Source organism: Microplitis mediator, chromosome 7, assembly GCF_029852145.1.
Source record: "Microplitis mediator isolate UGA2020A chromosome 7, iyMicMedi2.1, whole genome shotgun sequence".
Lineage (NCBI taxonomy): Eukaryota > Metazoa > Arthropoda > Insecta > Hymenoptera > Braconidae > Microplitis > Microplitis mediator.
Window position 1 is genome coordinate 137290 of NC_079975.1, and position 15742 is coordinate 153031.

General features: G+C 24.6%; 5 protein-coding genes across 8 annotated transcripts; 4 read left to right on the forward strand and 1 right to left on the reverse strand.

The window, feature by feature from the left end:
* Positions 1-801: 801 nt before the first annotated feature.
* Positions 802-2852, forward strand: LOC130671607 (uncharacterized). Of its 2 annotated transcripts, none has more exons than XM_057475609.1 (6): positions 802-822; positions 1297-1393; positions 1469-1628; positions 1706-1903; positions 1963-2068; positions 2146-2852. In XM_057475609.1, the coding sequence occupies exons 2-6, from the start codon at positions 1312-1314 to the stop codon at positions 2341-2343; spliced, it is 744 nt and encodes a 247-aa protein (XP_057331592.1). In that variant the 5' UTR covers positions 802-822; positions 1297-1311; the 3' UTR covers positions 2344-2852. The 2 variants fall into 2 exon arrangements, with proteins under 2 accessions (XP_057331592.1, XP_057331591.1); XM_057475608.1 differs by lacking the exon at positions 802-822 and adding an exon at positions 833-1054.
* A 2761-nt stretch (positions 2853-5613) lies between these two features.
* LOC130671608 (uncharacterized) lies at positions 5614-7283 on the forward strand. The gene is made up of 5 exons (XM_057475610.1): positions 5614-6072; positions 6143-6287; positions 6599-6787; positions 6853-6958; positions 7044-7283. The coding sequence occupies exons 1-5, from the start codon at positions 5997-5999 to the stop codon at positions 7197-7199; spliced, it is 672 nt and encodes a 223-aa protein (XP_057331593.1). The 5' UTR covers positions 5614-5996; the 3' UTR covers positions 7200-7283.
* Positions 7284-7544: 261 nt separating this feature from the next.
* LOC130671284 (uncharacterized) lies at positions 7545-8986 on the forward strand. The gene is made up of 6 exons (XM_057475076.1): positions 7545-7641; positions 7719-7794; positions 7878-8025; positions 8210-8398; positions 8489-8594; positions 8687-8986. Exons 2-6 carry the CDS (start codon positions 7722-7724, stop codon positions 8870-8872), a joined length of 702 nt encoding a protein of 233 aa, XP_057331059.1. The 5' UTR covers positions 7545-7641; positions 7719-7721; the 3' UTR covers positions 8873-8986.
* A 1814-nt stretch (positions 8987-10800) lies between these two features.
* LOC130670801 (ketohexokinase-like) lies at positions 10801-12506 on the forward strand. The gene is made up of 4 exons (XM_057474342.1): positions 10801-11200; positions 11256-11580; positions 11643-11893; positions 11965-12506. The coding sequence occupies exons 1-4, from the start codon at positions 11061-11063 to the stop codon at positions 12428-12430; spliced, it is 1182 nt and encodes a 393-aa protein (XP_057330325.1). The 5' UTR covers positions 10801-11060; the 3' UTR covers positions 12431-12506.
* LOC130670802 (short-chain dehydrogenase/reductase family 16C member 6-like) lies at positions 11932-15454 on the reverse strand. 3 transcript variants are annotated; one of them, XM_057474343.1, is made up of 8 exons: positions 15303-15454; positions 14557-14754; positions 14320-14474; positions 13932-14109; positions 13561-13690; positions 13215-13338; positions 12917-13042; positions 11932-12844 (listed from the first exon to the last, which is right to left on the reverse strand). In XM_057474343.1, the coding sequence occupies exons 2-8, from the start codon at positions 14695-14697 to the stop codon at positions 12775-12777; spliced, it is 924 nt and encodes a 307-aa protein (XP_057330326.1). In that variant the 5' UTR covers positions 14698-14754; positions 15303-15454; the 3' UTR covers positions 11932-12774. The 3 variants fall into 3 exon arrangements, with proteins under 3 accessions (XP_057330326.1, XP_057330328.1, XP_057330327.1); XM_057474345.1 differs by having other exon boundaries at positions 14911-15343; XM_057474344.1 differs by having other exon boundaries at positions 14885-15343.
* Between the last annotated feature and the right edge of the window lie 288 nt (positions 15455-15742).

The window sequence follows — 15742 nt, forward strand, 5'->3', positions numbered from 1 at the left end:
CTGAGAAGGAATGAGAAGGAATGAAAAGGAATGAGGAGCTTTATTTCAATCTCTTTCTTTTACTCTTTCTTACTCACTATACTCAGGGCTTAACTTTTTCATCTCGTCCTTTATTCTACCCTCGATTTTGTTGCTTTCTTCTTTCAACATGTATTTTTTTTGTTGGTTTAATCCTCCTCTAGTCTACTCTGAATTTCACATATCACCTCCATTTCACTTTTCCCTAACTTGATTACGTATTAATCTTAACTTATTTACTTTCGTTATTAGTTTATATTATACTCAAACTTTATTTATTTTTATTATTTTTGTTTATTGAGACAATGTGAATAATAAATATAATATAATAAAATGAGCATGATTTATTACTGCAGTAGATTAAATATAAAAAATTTATATGGAAGATAAAAATGGGCCTATTGAATAGGTCGAGATTACAAGAGATTTAATGAGAATTGCCATGAATAGTGCTTAAGGTTTCAAGTAGGAACAATTGAAACGAGAGTTCGTAATTCAAGTAGAAAATAAAAAAAAAAAAAATTAAAAATTAAAACGGGGAAAAATATTACACACAAAAGGAAATAAAAAATTCATCAGTTTTAATTAATGTATTTATTATTATTTTATTTTTTAATAATTTTACGAAAAATAAAAATTATAAATTGAGAGTGTAGAGATTTTACGTGATGATAAAGTGACCAGTTATAGCGATAAGAATTAAATGTAAACTAATCTACGTTACGATAATGTTATCCTCTATATAAATATATGATCAGAGTAACTGACCCATTATGCTCAGTCTATTTTTCTTATTCATAAAAGGTTATTATAAATAAATTTCAATAATTTCAAAAAAATTTTTAGATTTTTCAAGACAGAGACCGAGACAGAACAACAATTATTTAACTATCGAGTCTTTTTAAATTGTTTTTACGTTAAAAAAATTTTATATATTTCATTAATAAATAAATTAAAGTGAAATTAATCCACGTGTGTCGAAAAGTTTTGATAAGACATTAAGTTTAGGAAACAACAAGAACAACAAAAACAAGGAGTATGTATAATGTAATAAGTTATACATAAACTTGACAAGAACAATCACTACATACTGATATATATATATATATATATATATATATACCTGACGACAAACTACACTGATTACACTACTAAAACTCTGTCCTGCTATGCTATCTACACTCTATTCTCTATATCATTATTTAATATTGAGTATAATAAGTCATAAATCATAACGCATGTTAAAAAATAATTATAAATTCATACGGGATGTTACAGCATCTATCATTTCAAATGGTTATTAAATTTTTCAAGGTCATTTTCACGGTCATCTTAATCACCAATCAAGTTATTGGTTATTTTGTTCAGGATCAGTGTAAGTTTTTTTTAAAATAATTTATTTTGTTTGAGTAAAAAAACAATAAATGTATTTTTAATTTATAAACGAAAGATACTGAAAAGACTCACGATGAAAAATTTCACGATTTTCTTGAAACAAAGTTGCGTGAAATAATGAGAAATGGTGATAAAGATTTAGAAATACCTGTAATTGATCCTTATGTTGGCGATAATCAAATTATTAAAATTGATGATGATAGTCAACCTTTTGCGTAAATAACATCAATATATATATTTATTTTTAAAGTTTATAATTGTGTGGAGATAAATAAATAAATTTACTGTTTAGATTTATTTTGAGATTAAATAATTTTGATGTTGAAAAATTATCGACGTATATTATTGAAAATTCAAATTTAAAAATATTTCCATTTCCTACTTGGATTTCAATTAAAATTACATTACCAGAAATAATTTCAAGTGGTTTATATCAACTGGATGGTGTTGCTTTTCAAGATGTACCACTTTACGGTAAAGGAAAGTTTAAGTAAGTTTACTTAATTTTATTATTTAATTAATTTTTTTATAATAAAATTTTTCCAATAGATTTATTGCAACGAATATTTCGATTTCCGCTGTAACAAGTATTACAATTACCGGTGGTATTCGGATCCAGTCTCTTGATCTCAAAATTTCACTTGAGAAAATAGACGTAAGTATTAATTTGTTACTTTGTTGAAATATAAATTAATTTATTATCGATCAAATATTTATTGTTGTGATTGATAGTTTAAAGCAACAGGAATTTTCTATGACGATAGTACATCGGTTATTCTTAGTCAAGTAATATCAGATGTTTTACCGGAAATAGTAAGTGTTTATTATCATGACAATATAACGGCAATAGCTTCTCAAAAATTAATTAATCTGGCTAATGAAAAACTTAAAGGAAAAACCTTGAAAGATTTACTCAATATATTTAATTGATTTAATATTAAATATCTTATAGTTATAATTTAGAGTTGTAGTAAATTAAATTGCAATAAATTAAAATGTATTTAATTAGAGATTTATTACCATCTAATCGAAATTATACATTTCGTAATAATTTATTTAAGACAATTAAACATTTTAATAATTATTATTTAAATTTACAATGTATCTATGTGGTTGGTATTTTAATACAAATACTTATTCATCTGGAAGAGATTCCAATCCCTGAAAAATAAATTATTAATTAATACTTAATACTTAAATGAGTATAAAAAAGTAAAAAAAAACTCGGAAACATGATTGAGCTTTACTTTTTTATAAGTATTTGATAATGATCTATTGGAAAATAATAATGATAACTACCTTAATCAACCATGCAGCACCACCGACTCTTCCATCTCTGGTAAACATTGTTCTCTGGAAAAGTGTATCCAATTCACGTCTGTAATGCTGTAAAAATATTAATTAAATAAATTAAAACCAACTTTATAAAATACTATTGTTTTTTTTGTTATATATTGTATGATTACGATCCTGAAAGTAGCAGACAATTAAAAATTTTTTGATTTTTTTTTAGCAATTAAATTTCAAGAAAAATAAAAAACTAAAAATATGCACATGTAGAAAATTTAAAAGACTACAAGTGCAATTTTTTCAAATTTTTTTTTTTTATTATTTCTCGCTTGAAAAAAATCCGAAAATTACTAGACGTCGGCTAACTTCAGTATCATGTATGATTATAGGTATTAAAAAAAAATATCATCTGGAAAAATAATTGTATTATTGACTATTTTTACCCCAATTCCAATGACGTAACAGTTTAATTTTTTTAAAAAGAAAAAAGAATGATATGATCCTGAAGTTAGCAGACAGTTAAAAATTTTCGAATTTTTGTTTCAACGACTTAATTTAAAAAAAAAAATAAATATAAAAAAATGCACATGTAGAAAATTTAATAAACTATAGGTGCAATTTTGTCAAATATTTTTTTTTTAATAATTTATTGTTTAAAAAAAAATTCAAAAATTATTGGTCGTCGGCTAACTTCAGTATCATAAAAATGATCGGTATATTTAGATTTATTAATTAATATAATTGAATATAATCCAAGTTGTAATATCATGTAAAACTTACATTTCCGTAGACAGCTTGATTAAAATACCAAGCTGCATACTGGGGTAATGCTAAACAGATCACCATTACGGCCCCCGATGGTATAACTCCCCACCACATTTTTGTCACCTAATAAATTTAAAAAATTCAATTATTTTATTGTTCAGAGATACGATTATTTATTTTATTGATAATTAATATTAAAACAAACCTCAAAATAATTTCACACCAACCAGATGATAGATATACCTAGTTGATAATATTACAATAGTGATTACTATTATTATTGTTGAAAATGACAACAGTGAACTCTAGTGAGTAAAAATGTAAAAATTGCTCGAGACAAAGCGACCATTGACATAGTTGATACGCATGCGCACTGAAAAACGCGCGCACAGATTTTTCTCGCGCGAAATTTTATATATTTAATTTTTACAAAAGTCTAACACGACTAGAGCGAATCTAAAGATTTTTTTTTTTTAATTCTCAAGATTTAATTAAAAATGTAACGATCTGGGCATAAATTGAAAAAAAATTCACAAGTACTGGGTGTTATTTATTACACTTTATAGTTTGCTTTTAAAAATATAGTCGAAAGTTGTCATTTGTATTAGGACAACATACACGTACAACAAGTTATATACGTTTAATATTTTCCAGTGACGTAAGTTTACTACCTACGACCTTCTAAAGTATACTTCTACTACTACTATTATTACTCTTATAGGCAACAAAACATTAGGTATCAACGTAAGCCTCAAGGAATACAGGAAACTAGTCCCTATCGGAGTTAAAGTCATCAAAAACCGGCTTACAAGTTGGAAACTACTCGGACCATTGTCAAGTTAGTTCTATATCTGGTTGTATATTATCATATAAATTTAAGAAGCTCTAGAGGCTCTAGAGCTCTACTGTGACAAAAAAAAAACAATGTCCTAGATCCTATAGGAGGATCTATAGAGACTATGGATTAAGGATTATAGAGACATGTAATAAATAAATGTTTTTATTGTTAAAGTAAGAAATTTTGAGAACAAAGTACTGGATTACATAATATTCAATAAGTGATATCTGATTTTCTAAAATATATATTGTGGCAAGCGATAAGATAAAAAAAATGAATTATCGCTATGATTATGTATTTTGTGTGTATTCAAATCTTTGGTTGTTATAAAATTTATTTATTAACTAAATATTATTATAATTATTTATTTATTTGATTGACCATGTAGTCGAAACTACTTGCGGCCATCCAAAAAGACACAATAACTACAAAGTATAGTATATAGCTTATTCAATCAGTGGTATACTTGGGACTGTTTATGCAGTGAATATTCACTGATTTGCCTGCCCTGTCATGACAAAACGACGTATCTAAAAAATTATAGTTCCGAGAAAATAGCGTTTAAAGTTTTAACAGAATTTGAGTACAATTTAACAGAAAAATTAATTTCTATTATGACAAAACGTTGTAACTCGAGATACGTTTTTTGTATCGTAAGAAACTAATGCTTATTTTGATAAATAGATGAAATTGTTATGACAAAACGCTGTAACTCGAAGAACTAAATTTCCAATGCAAAAAAGATACGTTTTTTTTCATTTCTTTTATACGCACATTTGATCAATATTATTGGCATAATTTATTAAATTAGTAAAATTTTGATGATACCCTATTATTAAGTGACACTAAATAAACCTTTTTAGCTTTGTTACGACAAAACAGCGTATCTCGAGATACGTCGTTTTATCAGAACAGGACAGAGTTTCTGCTGCTGCAGCACATTTCACTAATTCATTTTAAGAGAGTAGGATGTTGCTGTCGCGCAAGTGAGACACTAAAAATCGCGGGAATGCTGACGGGCTGAAATTAAAATAATTTGATATATTTGTACTTTTATTTTTATTCAAGAAATATTTAAGAAATGAATATTCGGTACTTGATCTTAGTTATTTAAATTGGTTAACACTCTTTTATATAATTGTTATTAATTATTTCAATAAATATTGTAATATTAAGGCAAATTAGTTATTGATTAAAAATACGATGATCAAAATTTTTTTTTTTTTTTAAAGATAAGATAAATATTTAAAATACCATAACTATCTTTTAATTTATTGTAATTCGATAATAACAGATTTTTTTTTATTAAAAGTATTTGATATTGTCATCCCAACAAGAGATTGGACTTCGAGTGTCGTCGGTTTTTACTCCCACTCTAGATGTTTTATGTGCTAAATGTTCTCCAACTTTTCTGTACGCACGCGCAGTTCATAAATGTTCGGTAGTGGAGGCAATTTCCGAGGTCTATTCTCTTACTAGGACCACAATACCGATGATTGTTTGATTGAGATAATCTTTAAAAATTAAATAAACTGATAAAATATTCGAAATTCAAATATATTAGATTTGAGATAATAGTTGAGAATATATATAAGTGGGCGCGTTAATTTTTAGAAACAAGTTATTTTTCAATTTTTTTGATTCTATAATTATTTACTTTTGTTTTATTTATTAATTTACAACACCAATAATGAAAGTCATAATTTTTGGTATTGTGCTAATTACTATTAACCAAACATTTAGTTTTTCAATTGAAAATAAAAATTGTAAGTCTTTGTTATTGATTATTGATTTATGATTTTAATTAATAGATTTAAATTATTTATTTTTTATTAGACACGTTGCTACGACGAAATTACAACAAGGATCTTAAGCAATTTTTGGAATATGATTTAAGAAGTATAATGAGAAATGGTGTTCCAGTACTTGATCCTTATTATCATAAACAACAATTATTTGAATATGATGATAATAAATTAAAGTAATTCAAGGAGTTAAAATTAAAGGATATAAATAAAAAAAAATGTTAGAAAAAAATTTTTTCTGTCATCTATTTTCCATTAATTTTAATTCCTTCGATTGATATAATTAAAACAAAAATGTTTGGATTATTTCGAAAACTTTTCGTTATAATTTAAAAGATCTTGGTGATATTTTCTGAAATTTAATTTATTTACTAAATTTTCAATAGAGTTTTGACTGACAAAGTTTAAATTTCTATAGTAAAAAGTTAAAAATTGAATCATTGTTTTAAATTAATTGTATTAAGTAATAAATATATGTTGTCAATAGCTTCGAAGGTGCATTTTATGAGTTTAATATTGAAAATTTGTCAAAGTACGATGTTGAATATTCAAATGTCAATTTATGGAAAAGAAAAGTCGATGTTAATTTATATTTTCCTGTAATAACTTCTGAAGGATTTTATGATTTAAAACTTATTTATCAGAATGATTTGTATAGTGGAAAAGGACAATACAAGTATGTATAAAATAACTTTATTTTAAAAAATAAACCATTTTATTTATTGTTTAATATTTTTTTAGAGCAATCGCATCTAACTTTAAATTGTATATTCAAGCATGGGTTTCTATTTGGGGTGGTCTTCATGTTACATCTCTTACAACCCAAATGTCATTAGGAGCATATGATGTAAATATGCACATATATATGTTATAATATTAATGTTAGACGATACTTAAAATTAATAAAATATTTGATATTTTTGTTATTGCAGTTTTCAGCCACCAACAATTATTTGGATAGCAATCAAACAATATTATGGTGTAAACAAATATCAAAATTGATACCAAAAATAATAAAAGAAGACCATGATGCATTGTCATCATACATATCAAAAAAATTAATAGTTTTGATTAATGATCAGCTATAAAAATAATTAATTGATTTATATATCATATGGAAATTAATTTATATTGTAGTCATGTTATGTTACCTCACAATAAATAATATTATTATAAAATTAACAACGTTTAACTATTATTTTATGATTTTTATGTAGTGTAGTTTGATTCTGAAAAAAAAAAAAAAAAAAAAACCTGTCAATTATAATGAAAAACAGCTTTATTAATTGCGCCGTAAAATATATGACATAGATAAAATTTAAATAACAAATAATATTTTTTTTTATTTTATTTTTTGAGATACTGATATATTTACATATAGATAAAGATACATATTTACGAGTGTTTATATTAATATCGGTGAATAAATCATATCAGAATACGATAGACACGTTAAGTATACATATATAATAGATGTTCGATTGCTATATAAATCAGTTTTGAATTTTTTTTTACATCAATCTATTAACAGTAAGTATAAACTGAATAATTATTTTTATTTATTGCAGAACTAGGATTTTATTTGACTTGTTATTTAACTTTTGTAGACAATGAAGGCTTTTATGTGTGTAATGTTGTTAGTCATCAACCAAGTTATTAGTTTACCAACTGATAACCACAATGGTGATATTTTTTTTTTCTTCTAATTTGAGAATATAAAAATTAATCAATAATCGGCTACAATATTTTTCATTTATTAATTTTAGATAATTTTGTAACTGCAAGAAATTTAAATGATCAATTAAAAAATTATCTTGAAAATGATCTACGAGAAATGATGAGAAACAAGGAACCAATTCTCGATCCTTATAAATCAGATGAGCAAATTGTTGAATATGACGATGAAAAGCTATCGTTTGTATTTTTATCTATTTATTTATTCATTTACTCGTAATAAAATCTTAAATTCACTTGAATAAAAAAATTTAATTGAAAGTATCAACTATCATTATTATCAAATTACTATGAAAATAATTTTTCAAGATATTTATGGAACTTTGGGAATATAATTTTATGAAAATTTATTATTTGTTATCAGATTTAATGGAAAATTTAATGATTTTATTGTCGAACAATTATCATACTACGTTGTTAAGCGATCAAATGTCAATATATTTTTAAAAAAAGTTGATATTGAATTCCATTTTCCTACTATAATTTCTGATGGACTTTACGACATTCAAGCTCGTTATCAAAATATACCTTTAAAAGGCAACGGACACTTTAAGTATGTTGGAATATTTTTTAACTCGAATAATAATAATAATAATAATAATAATAATAATAATAATGTTTATAAGTAATTATAATTTTTTAGTGTAACTGTTAAAGACTTTACACTTTCTGTTGAAGCACGCATTAAAATATTAGGAACTATTCAATTAAAATCTCTTAAACTAAAAATTGGAGTGGGAAGTATTGAAGTAATTATTTTAAAAATATATTTTCAAAAACAGCAGCTTATATAATAATTATTGTTATGCAGCATTATTAATAATCATAATCTAATTAACAGTTTGCTTCAACAAACCAACAATTTGATAATGAAAAAGAGTCCAAAGAATGGAATGAAAAAATTTCAAAATTGTTAGAAACAATAATTGTTGATGATTCCATAACAGGGGATTTAGCTGCCGGAATAATGGCCGGTGTAAACGAATGGCTTCAAAACGATCTACTAAAGATCTCTCAACATGAGTAATACTCTATACTAGTTGATAAATAATTATTATAACTGTGTTTTTTTTAATGCATACATTGTTACTGCAAAATATTATATATAAAATAAAAATAAATGAATTTGAATTTTAAATTTGAATATTACTAAAAAAACTATGTTGATAAAAAAAACAAAATATTTTTTTTATTTTTGGTTAGTTATTATAATTTTTATATTTATGACTAGATAAAAATAGTGTTCCCAAAAGTTAATTTTATAAATTTGTACAAGTGTCAGTGAAGATAGCTTTGAATGTTTTAATAAATTATTTTTTATATATAATTGAAGACAGTTGCGTCAATATACTCAAACAAAGTAGCAACCAAAAAATATCTCAACGTCAATATTATATAAATTTATATATTAATCTCGACAATAACAGCTTATTATAGATGATTTTTGGAGCGGACATTTTAAGTCTAAATATTTATATATCTAAATTGATAAGTATTTTTTTGAATCTATATGAGGTATTTTACTCAAAATTAAATTAACGAAAAAAAATAATATAAATTGTATTTTAATTTTTAAAATTTATTACAAACAAGTGAGTGGCGATAATTTATACCCCGCTCTATAACATAAATTAAAAGCCAATTATTTATTTGTTTTTTCAAGATAAATGATAATAATAGTAATGAAAGTGTTGATTTGGGTTATTTTATTAATTAGTAGCCAAGTAATTGCTAAATCTTCACAGAGAAATGGTACTCAAAATTTTGTTTTATTTTTTTATAAAAAATATTGAATTGACAACAGTATTTTTTTTCTGCAGTTGATTTACGAAATTCTGAAAGTAAATTATCAAAATTTCTTGAACATGACTTGAGACAAATAATCAGAGATAACATTCCATCATATGATCCTTATGAATCCAAACAACGAATTGTTAATTTTAAAAATAAAAAAATATCGTAAATTATAATTAATTATTATTATAAATTTATTTTTAAAAAAATTTTAATTCATTATTTTTTTAATGATTTTATTTATCAAGGTTTAAAGGGAAATTTAATAATTTTAATATAAAAAATTTGTCTCATTACGTTGTGAAAAAATCAGCCTTTAATTACTGGTTAAGACGAATAAAAGTAGATTTAAATTTCCCTATTATAACTTCAAGTGGATTGTATGACATTGACGCTCGTTATCAAAACACTCCATTCATTGGAAAAGGACAATACAAGTATATTTTATTTTTAAAAATATAACTAATAATTTATTTATTTATTTTTACTTTATAGCTTAACTGTGAAGAATTTTTCAATAAATGCTGTTGCTGGTACAAATTTTTTTGGTGATTTTAAAATAAAATCACTCAATCTTAAAATCACACCAGGAAGATTCGACGTAAATACTTTCAAATAATTATTTTAAGCTAATTACTAATTAAAATGTGTAGCATTTAAATAATTTATGTATTATTATAATAGATTTCAGCGACAAATGATAATTTTGATGATAACGCAAAGTCTCAAGATTGGAGTCAAAAATTATCTAATATGATACCAAAAATGATTACTGTAAATCATAAAGCTATAACATCATTTTTATCAAAAAAATTGATTGTTATTATCAATGAACAGCTTAAAAATAATAAATATTTCAATAAATGAATAATAACTAATTAAAATTTTATTGTTATATCTAATTTTCGGAAAGTCTATTTTGAAATGATCCTTGCAGTGCCATCTGTCCATTTAATTCCAAACTTGTTTTCCATTCTGATGGTAAGAATTCAATTCGGGGGATTTTTTAATTTCGGTCTTTCGGAATAATTGGTGCCCAAAGTTTCAAATCGTTGATAAGAAATCGTCAATAGATTAACTAGAAAATACATTTATTTATAATTTCGCAATAATATCACGTGATTTAATAATGATAAAGAAAATTGTTGATAGCGTCAGTTGTGCAAGAGACTACAGCTGTTTGCAATAACTTATATATATCCAAATACACATATGTTTATATATTTATAATTATATAAAAAAAAAAAAAAGGAACAATGATATGGCATTTATATATCGTAAATTTAAATTTAATCATTTGTGCTGTTTTAAATTTTTTTTTTTATTAAGTAAAAATAATTACAGTAACTTTGTTTTGTTTTCTATTAAATAATTATACTTTTTTTAATTAAAGTATATAAGAGTAATAAGAAATTATCACAATGATGTCAATATTTTACGAAAAAATAGTTGGTGGATCGCAACAAGAATCAAGTCCTAAAAAAATTTTGTGCGTAGGACTTGTTTGTCTTGATATTGTACAAACGTGTAAAAATTTTCCATTAGAAGATACCGATACCAGGTAATTTATTTTTTATTATTTACTATTTACTATTTACAATTATTTAAAATTTTAGATGCGTTGACTATAGATGGCAACGAGGTGGTAATGCATCAAATAATTGTACAGTATTATCACGACTTGGTAGTAAATGTGAATTTTTTGGTACCCTTGGTGCTGAACATCACTTGAAATTTTTAAAAGACGATATGATTAAATACAGTATTGATTTTTGTCATTGTCCAATTATTGAGCAAATTGGCTGTCCTATTTCAACAGTTATATTGAGTTTACAAACTGGATCTCGGACTATTTTACACCATAATCCAAATTTACCAGAGCTTACTATTCAAGATTTTGAAAAATTAAATTTAGATAATTACAGTTGGATACATTTTGAAGTAAAAAATTTTAATATTTTATGTAATAAATATTTTATTTATTGCATTTATTACATATATAGGGTAGAAATATTCCACGTGTATTGGGAATGATGCAGTTTATTGAAAATTATAATAAAAAATTAAAATCGATAAAATCTAATAATTTATTGGCAATAACAGTAAGCGTTGAATTGGAAAAAAATAATGTCGAATTATTAGATTTGTTGGCGTATGCAGATGTTGCATTTATCTCAAAAGACTTTGCTTGTAGTCGGGGATACAGTAATATGACTGAGACTATTAAAAATATTGCACGTGATGTTAAATCAGGGTAAATAAATTATCAAATTATCATTAAATACTGATAAGTTATGTTTTAAAATAAATTTATTTAAATTAAAGAGCGACAATAATATGTGCATGGGGTGACAGAGGAGCAATGGCACGATCACCAGATGGTACAATAGTGCAATCACCAGCATTCCCTCCTACGCAAATAGTTGATACATTGGGCGCTGGAGACACATTTACAGCAGCTGTATTACATTATTTGAATCATGTTAAATTACAACACTGTCAATTTAAAGTTAACAATACCGATGATGAAAAGAGTAAAACCGAAAAAGCAAATCAAGACAATAGTTGCTCACAAACATCTCATTTATCGGATATTAATTATGTTAACGACACTACTATTAATAAAAAAATAACACTAAATCGCAACATCGAGAGCTCGGAATACAGCAATACTGAATTTATCGATCAAACTATTTTACAAGCAGCCATTGCCTTCGCCTGCCGTATTGCTGGTAATAAAATTGGATTCAAAGGCTACGATCATCTACAGTTTAGTCCAATTAATTTTTAATTTCATAATATATTATTATTACTATTATTATACAGATTTATTTTTTTATTCAATAAAAATTTTACATGTACATATATTTTTGATTTTATATTTTCTTAATTGATATTCATATTAATAGACTATTTGAATAAAATGAAATTCTTATTTATAGAGATCATCAAATGTTAAACAAAATAATAATAATAATTTTTAAATTCTGATATATGTAAAAATGAGTTATAAATTTGTACAAAAGTTTATTAAAAAATTTTATGGTTTTAAATCGCGAATATCCATTTTTAAATGAAATTAATAGATTTTCTTATTATAATAATTTTTGTTTGTTTGTTTGTTTTAAAAATAGTTCAACTATCAGCCTCAACACCACTGTTCAAAAAATCTTTTATTGCGATAACAGCTTTTTCTGGGAATACTCTACAATATAAAAAAAAAACATATTAATTATTTTAGTCGAATTATAATTTTTAATATAAAAAATAAGTTTACCTCAAAACACAATTTACCGAGTTCCAATATCTAGGAATAGTTGCATCCCTATAATTACGTCTTTGTGCTGTTAATATAACAGCTGCAGCATCTCTGGGTGGTACTAGCGACATTAAACTCGGGAATCTACATAAATTAATAATTAATTACACTTCTAACAGTAGTTATTATTTTTTTATAATCATAAATTATTTACATAAACTTTTTATAAACATTAAAAAATATTTATTGATAATCCAAGTATTGACAACCGCTTATCATTTTGTTATTACTGATAATTAGTGTGTCATGTATTTACCTCATGTGCGGTTTTTTACAGAGACCAGTATCGACCATGTATGGATAGATTGTCGTAAATTTGATATTATTTTTTTGAATATTTTCAGCGGAAGATAACTCGTCGTTCAATGATTCCATCAGACCTTGTTAATATTTATTTGTTTAATAAGTTAATTGATTGCTAATTTATTTAATTGATGTCAATTAAATGTAATTGATTAAATTTTTTTTTTTTTGGAAAAATTATTTCCTTAGCTTTGTTCAATTGACATCAATTGAATTAATTGATAAACCATTTATTTATATATAAATAGAAAAGTATATATATATACATGACATGTAAGATATTAAATGTTATAATTTACCTCTGACAGCGAACTTGGATGCGCAATAAGGTACAAGGTTTTTAAGGCCGACCATTCCTGCTATTGAACATAATGCAACCACGTGACCGTAATTATTTTTAATCATAATCGGTAAAAATTCTTGTAGTATCTAGATCATTAAATAAGAATATTAATTTCATATATTTATATTATTATTTAGCGAATTACTGAAAAATATGGTCAGTTTGTTCAAAAAAAAAATGCAAAATTTAAATAAAAGTACATAATAGCAAGTATTGCATAACAGATATCATTTTTATCAGCACCAATTAAATAAAAGTTTAAAAACTTTTCGTTGTTATAAAGTTATGACTGAATATAATGATGGTAATATAAATAAAGAGTAGTACCCAAAAATGAGCGAGAACATTAATATCCATTATTTTTTTAATTGTCTCAGGAGAGTAATCTAAAAACTTTTGGCAAGGCATAATACCAGCATTATTTATCAATATTGTCGGGTGACCAACTTCAGATTTAACTCGATTTGAAACCTTGACCACTTCTTCTCTATCAGACACGTCACATCTGCACACAACATTTAATTATTTATTTACATCAAAACAACTCGATGTAAACAGTTAAATATATTTAAAATTATTATTTTATTTACGCGCATGTGTTAATAAAAAAAAAACAAGTTAAAGTTAAATGACTGGTTCGACCGGTTAATCGGCCTTGATGTAATTATTTTAAGTAAATTGATCAATTTAATAATAATAATAAATAAATACAAACTGATATGCATAAGCAGTTGTAGCGCCTAATTTCATTATTTCATTGACAGTTTCTTGATTACTCTGGGCATTGAGATCCCAACAGACAACAATTGCACCGAGTGATGCATATTTGTATGCTAATTCTCGTCCTATTCCATGCCCAGCTCCAGTAATCTATCATTCATATAAATTTTTAATTAAATTCAATAAAATATCAAAATTCTTAATGATAAAATAAAAATAATGAATTAATTACCAATACTATTTCACCAGCAACACTTTTTTCTTCAATTGGTACAATTAAACGATAAGTACTTTCGATAGTATAGTAAAAAACTTTTATTAAAAGTAGACACAAGTCTGCTGCAATAGATATTGCCTCATATGCAGTTACCATTTTTATTTTTTAAATTATACCTGTTTATTTATTTTTATTGTATTGACTAGAATTTATCTGCAACAGTTAATTCATTAAATCACTATTCAATTATTTATAGTTTAGATTTTTAATAAATGCCAGTAAAATAAAAAATATAAAAAAGAGTAAAGAATTTTTCAGTAAATCGATGCTATTAATACTATACTTGGGAAATAAATATAAACCACACACATGTAATGCACTATACTGAATAACGATCGAAATAAACTAATGTTAAAAACTTTTCTTTTATATTTTTTAAAGCTAGCGACTATTATTATTATTGTTGTTGTTGTTGCACTCGGTATTAATACAAAAAGTAAATAAAAATTAATAAACAAAGTTAAGATTTATATTTTTAATCTCACGCTCTCTAGCTAGATAGAATAGTTTAACAATTGTGTTTAATAGTAATGATTATTATAATTTTTTTTTTTTTTTTCACTTTTTAAAAGTTATTTTGTTACGCGGTTTGAGCGTAATGAAAGTTGTCGAGTCGCGCGCTCAATTCGACTAATGTGTGCTGTTTTATATATATCGTGTGAGTATATAAAGTGTATGTTATTTTATATATATATATTTACAGAGTAGGTTTAAGTTTGTTCTGTCGTCGCCGGCGTTTCAGCAACAACTGAATGAAATTAAAATCAACTATCCTTAACGTTGTCTTGCAATGGTACTTGAAGCTATTGCTCTTACTACTACAAATGTATAGATATAGATATATATATTTACAATACTACGCTTATAATTATAATAATCCTTATTGTAAATAATAAATTTTATTTAAATAGTAATGTTTGTTTAGCATAATAAAAAAAAAGGTTATCAGTAAATGTTATCCTTAACAGTATTTATTATGATAACGCGTGCAAAGTCGAGTAAACTTATTGTGTGCGAGTCAAAAATTTTAAATACAATATTGTCATAAATGTTTAACGGATTAAAACGAAAAAATGTTTTTTGTTTGTTGGTTTAGTGAGAAATTTGAAAAAAAAATCCTAATAGTCATGTTGCTGATAAC

What these genes read in the sequence shown, in the direction of transcription:
- LOC130670801 (XM_057474342.1), top strand. Translation starts at nt 11,061, where the DNA reads ATGATGTCAATATTTTACGAAAAAATAGTTGGTGGATCGCAACAAGAA. An exon ending in TTAGAAGATACCGATACCAG is followed by an intron (nt 11,201 to 11,255) that starts GTAATTTATTTT and finishes TTAAAATTTTAG; the next exon opens with ATGCGTTGACTATAGATGGC. An exon ending in ACAGTTGGATACATTTTGAA is followed by an intron (nt 11,581 to 11,642) that starts GTAAAAAATTTT and finishes TTACATATATAG; the next exon opens with GGTAGAAATATTCCACGTGT.
- LOC130671607 (XM_057475609.1), top strand. Translation starts at nt 1,312, where the DNA reads ATGGTTATTAAATTTTTCAAGGTCATTTTCACGGTCATCTTAATCACC. An exon ending in TTATTTTGTTCAGGATCAGT is followed by an intron (nt 1,394 to 1,468) that starts GTAAGTTTTTTT and finishes TATAAACGAAAG; the next exon opens with ATACTGAAAAGACTCACGAT. An exon ending in TACGGTAAAGGAAAGTTTAA is followed by an intron (nt 1,904 to 1,962) that starts GTAAGTTTACTT and finishes TTTTTCCAATAG; the next exon opens with ATTTATTGCAACGAATATTT.
- LOC130671608 (XM_057475610.1), top strand. Translation starts at nt 5,997, where the DNA reads ATGAAAGTCATAATTTTTGGTATTGTGCTAATTACTATTAACCAAACA. An exon ending in TTCAATTGAAAATAAAAATT is followed by an intron (nt 6,073 to 6,142) that starts GTAAGTCTTTGT and finishes ATTTTTTATTAG; the next exon opens with ACACGTTGCTACGACGAAAT. An exon ending in AGTGGAAAAGGACAATACAA is followed by an intron (nt 6,788 to 6,852) that starts GTATGTATAAAA and finishes ATATTTTTTTAG; the next exon opens with AGCAATCGCATCTAACTTTA.
- LOC130671284 (XM_057475076.1), top strand. Translation starts at nt 7,722, where the DNA reads ATGAAGGCTTTTATGTGTGTAATGTTGTTAGTCATCAACCAAGTTATT. An exon ending in TATGACGATGAAAAGCTATC is followed by an intron (nt 8,026 to 8,209) that starts GTTTGTATTTTT and finishes ATTTGTTATCAG; the next exon opens with ATTTAATGGAAAATTTAATG. An exon ending in AAAGGCAACGGACACTTTAA is followed by an intron (nt 8,399 to 8,488) that starts GTATGTTGGAAT and finishes ATAATTTTTTAG; the next exon opens with TGTAACTGTTAAAGACTTTA.
- LOC130670802 (XM_057474343.1), bottom strand. Translation starts at nt 14,697, where the DNA reads ATGGTAACTGCATATGAGGCAATATCTATTGCAGCAGACTTGTGTCTA. An exon ending in ATCCAAGTTCGCTGTCAGAG is followed by an intron (nt 13,339 to 13,560) that starts GTAAATTATAAC and finishes AATATTAACAAG; the next exon opens with GTCTGATGGAATCATTGAAC. An exon ending in TCGGTAAATTGTGTTTTGAG is followed by an intron (nt 12,845 to 12,916) that starts GTAAACTTATTT and finishes TTTATATTGTAG; the next exon opens with AGTATTCCCAGAAAAAGCTG.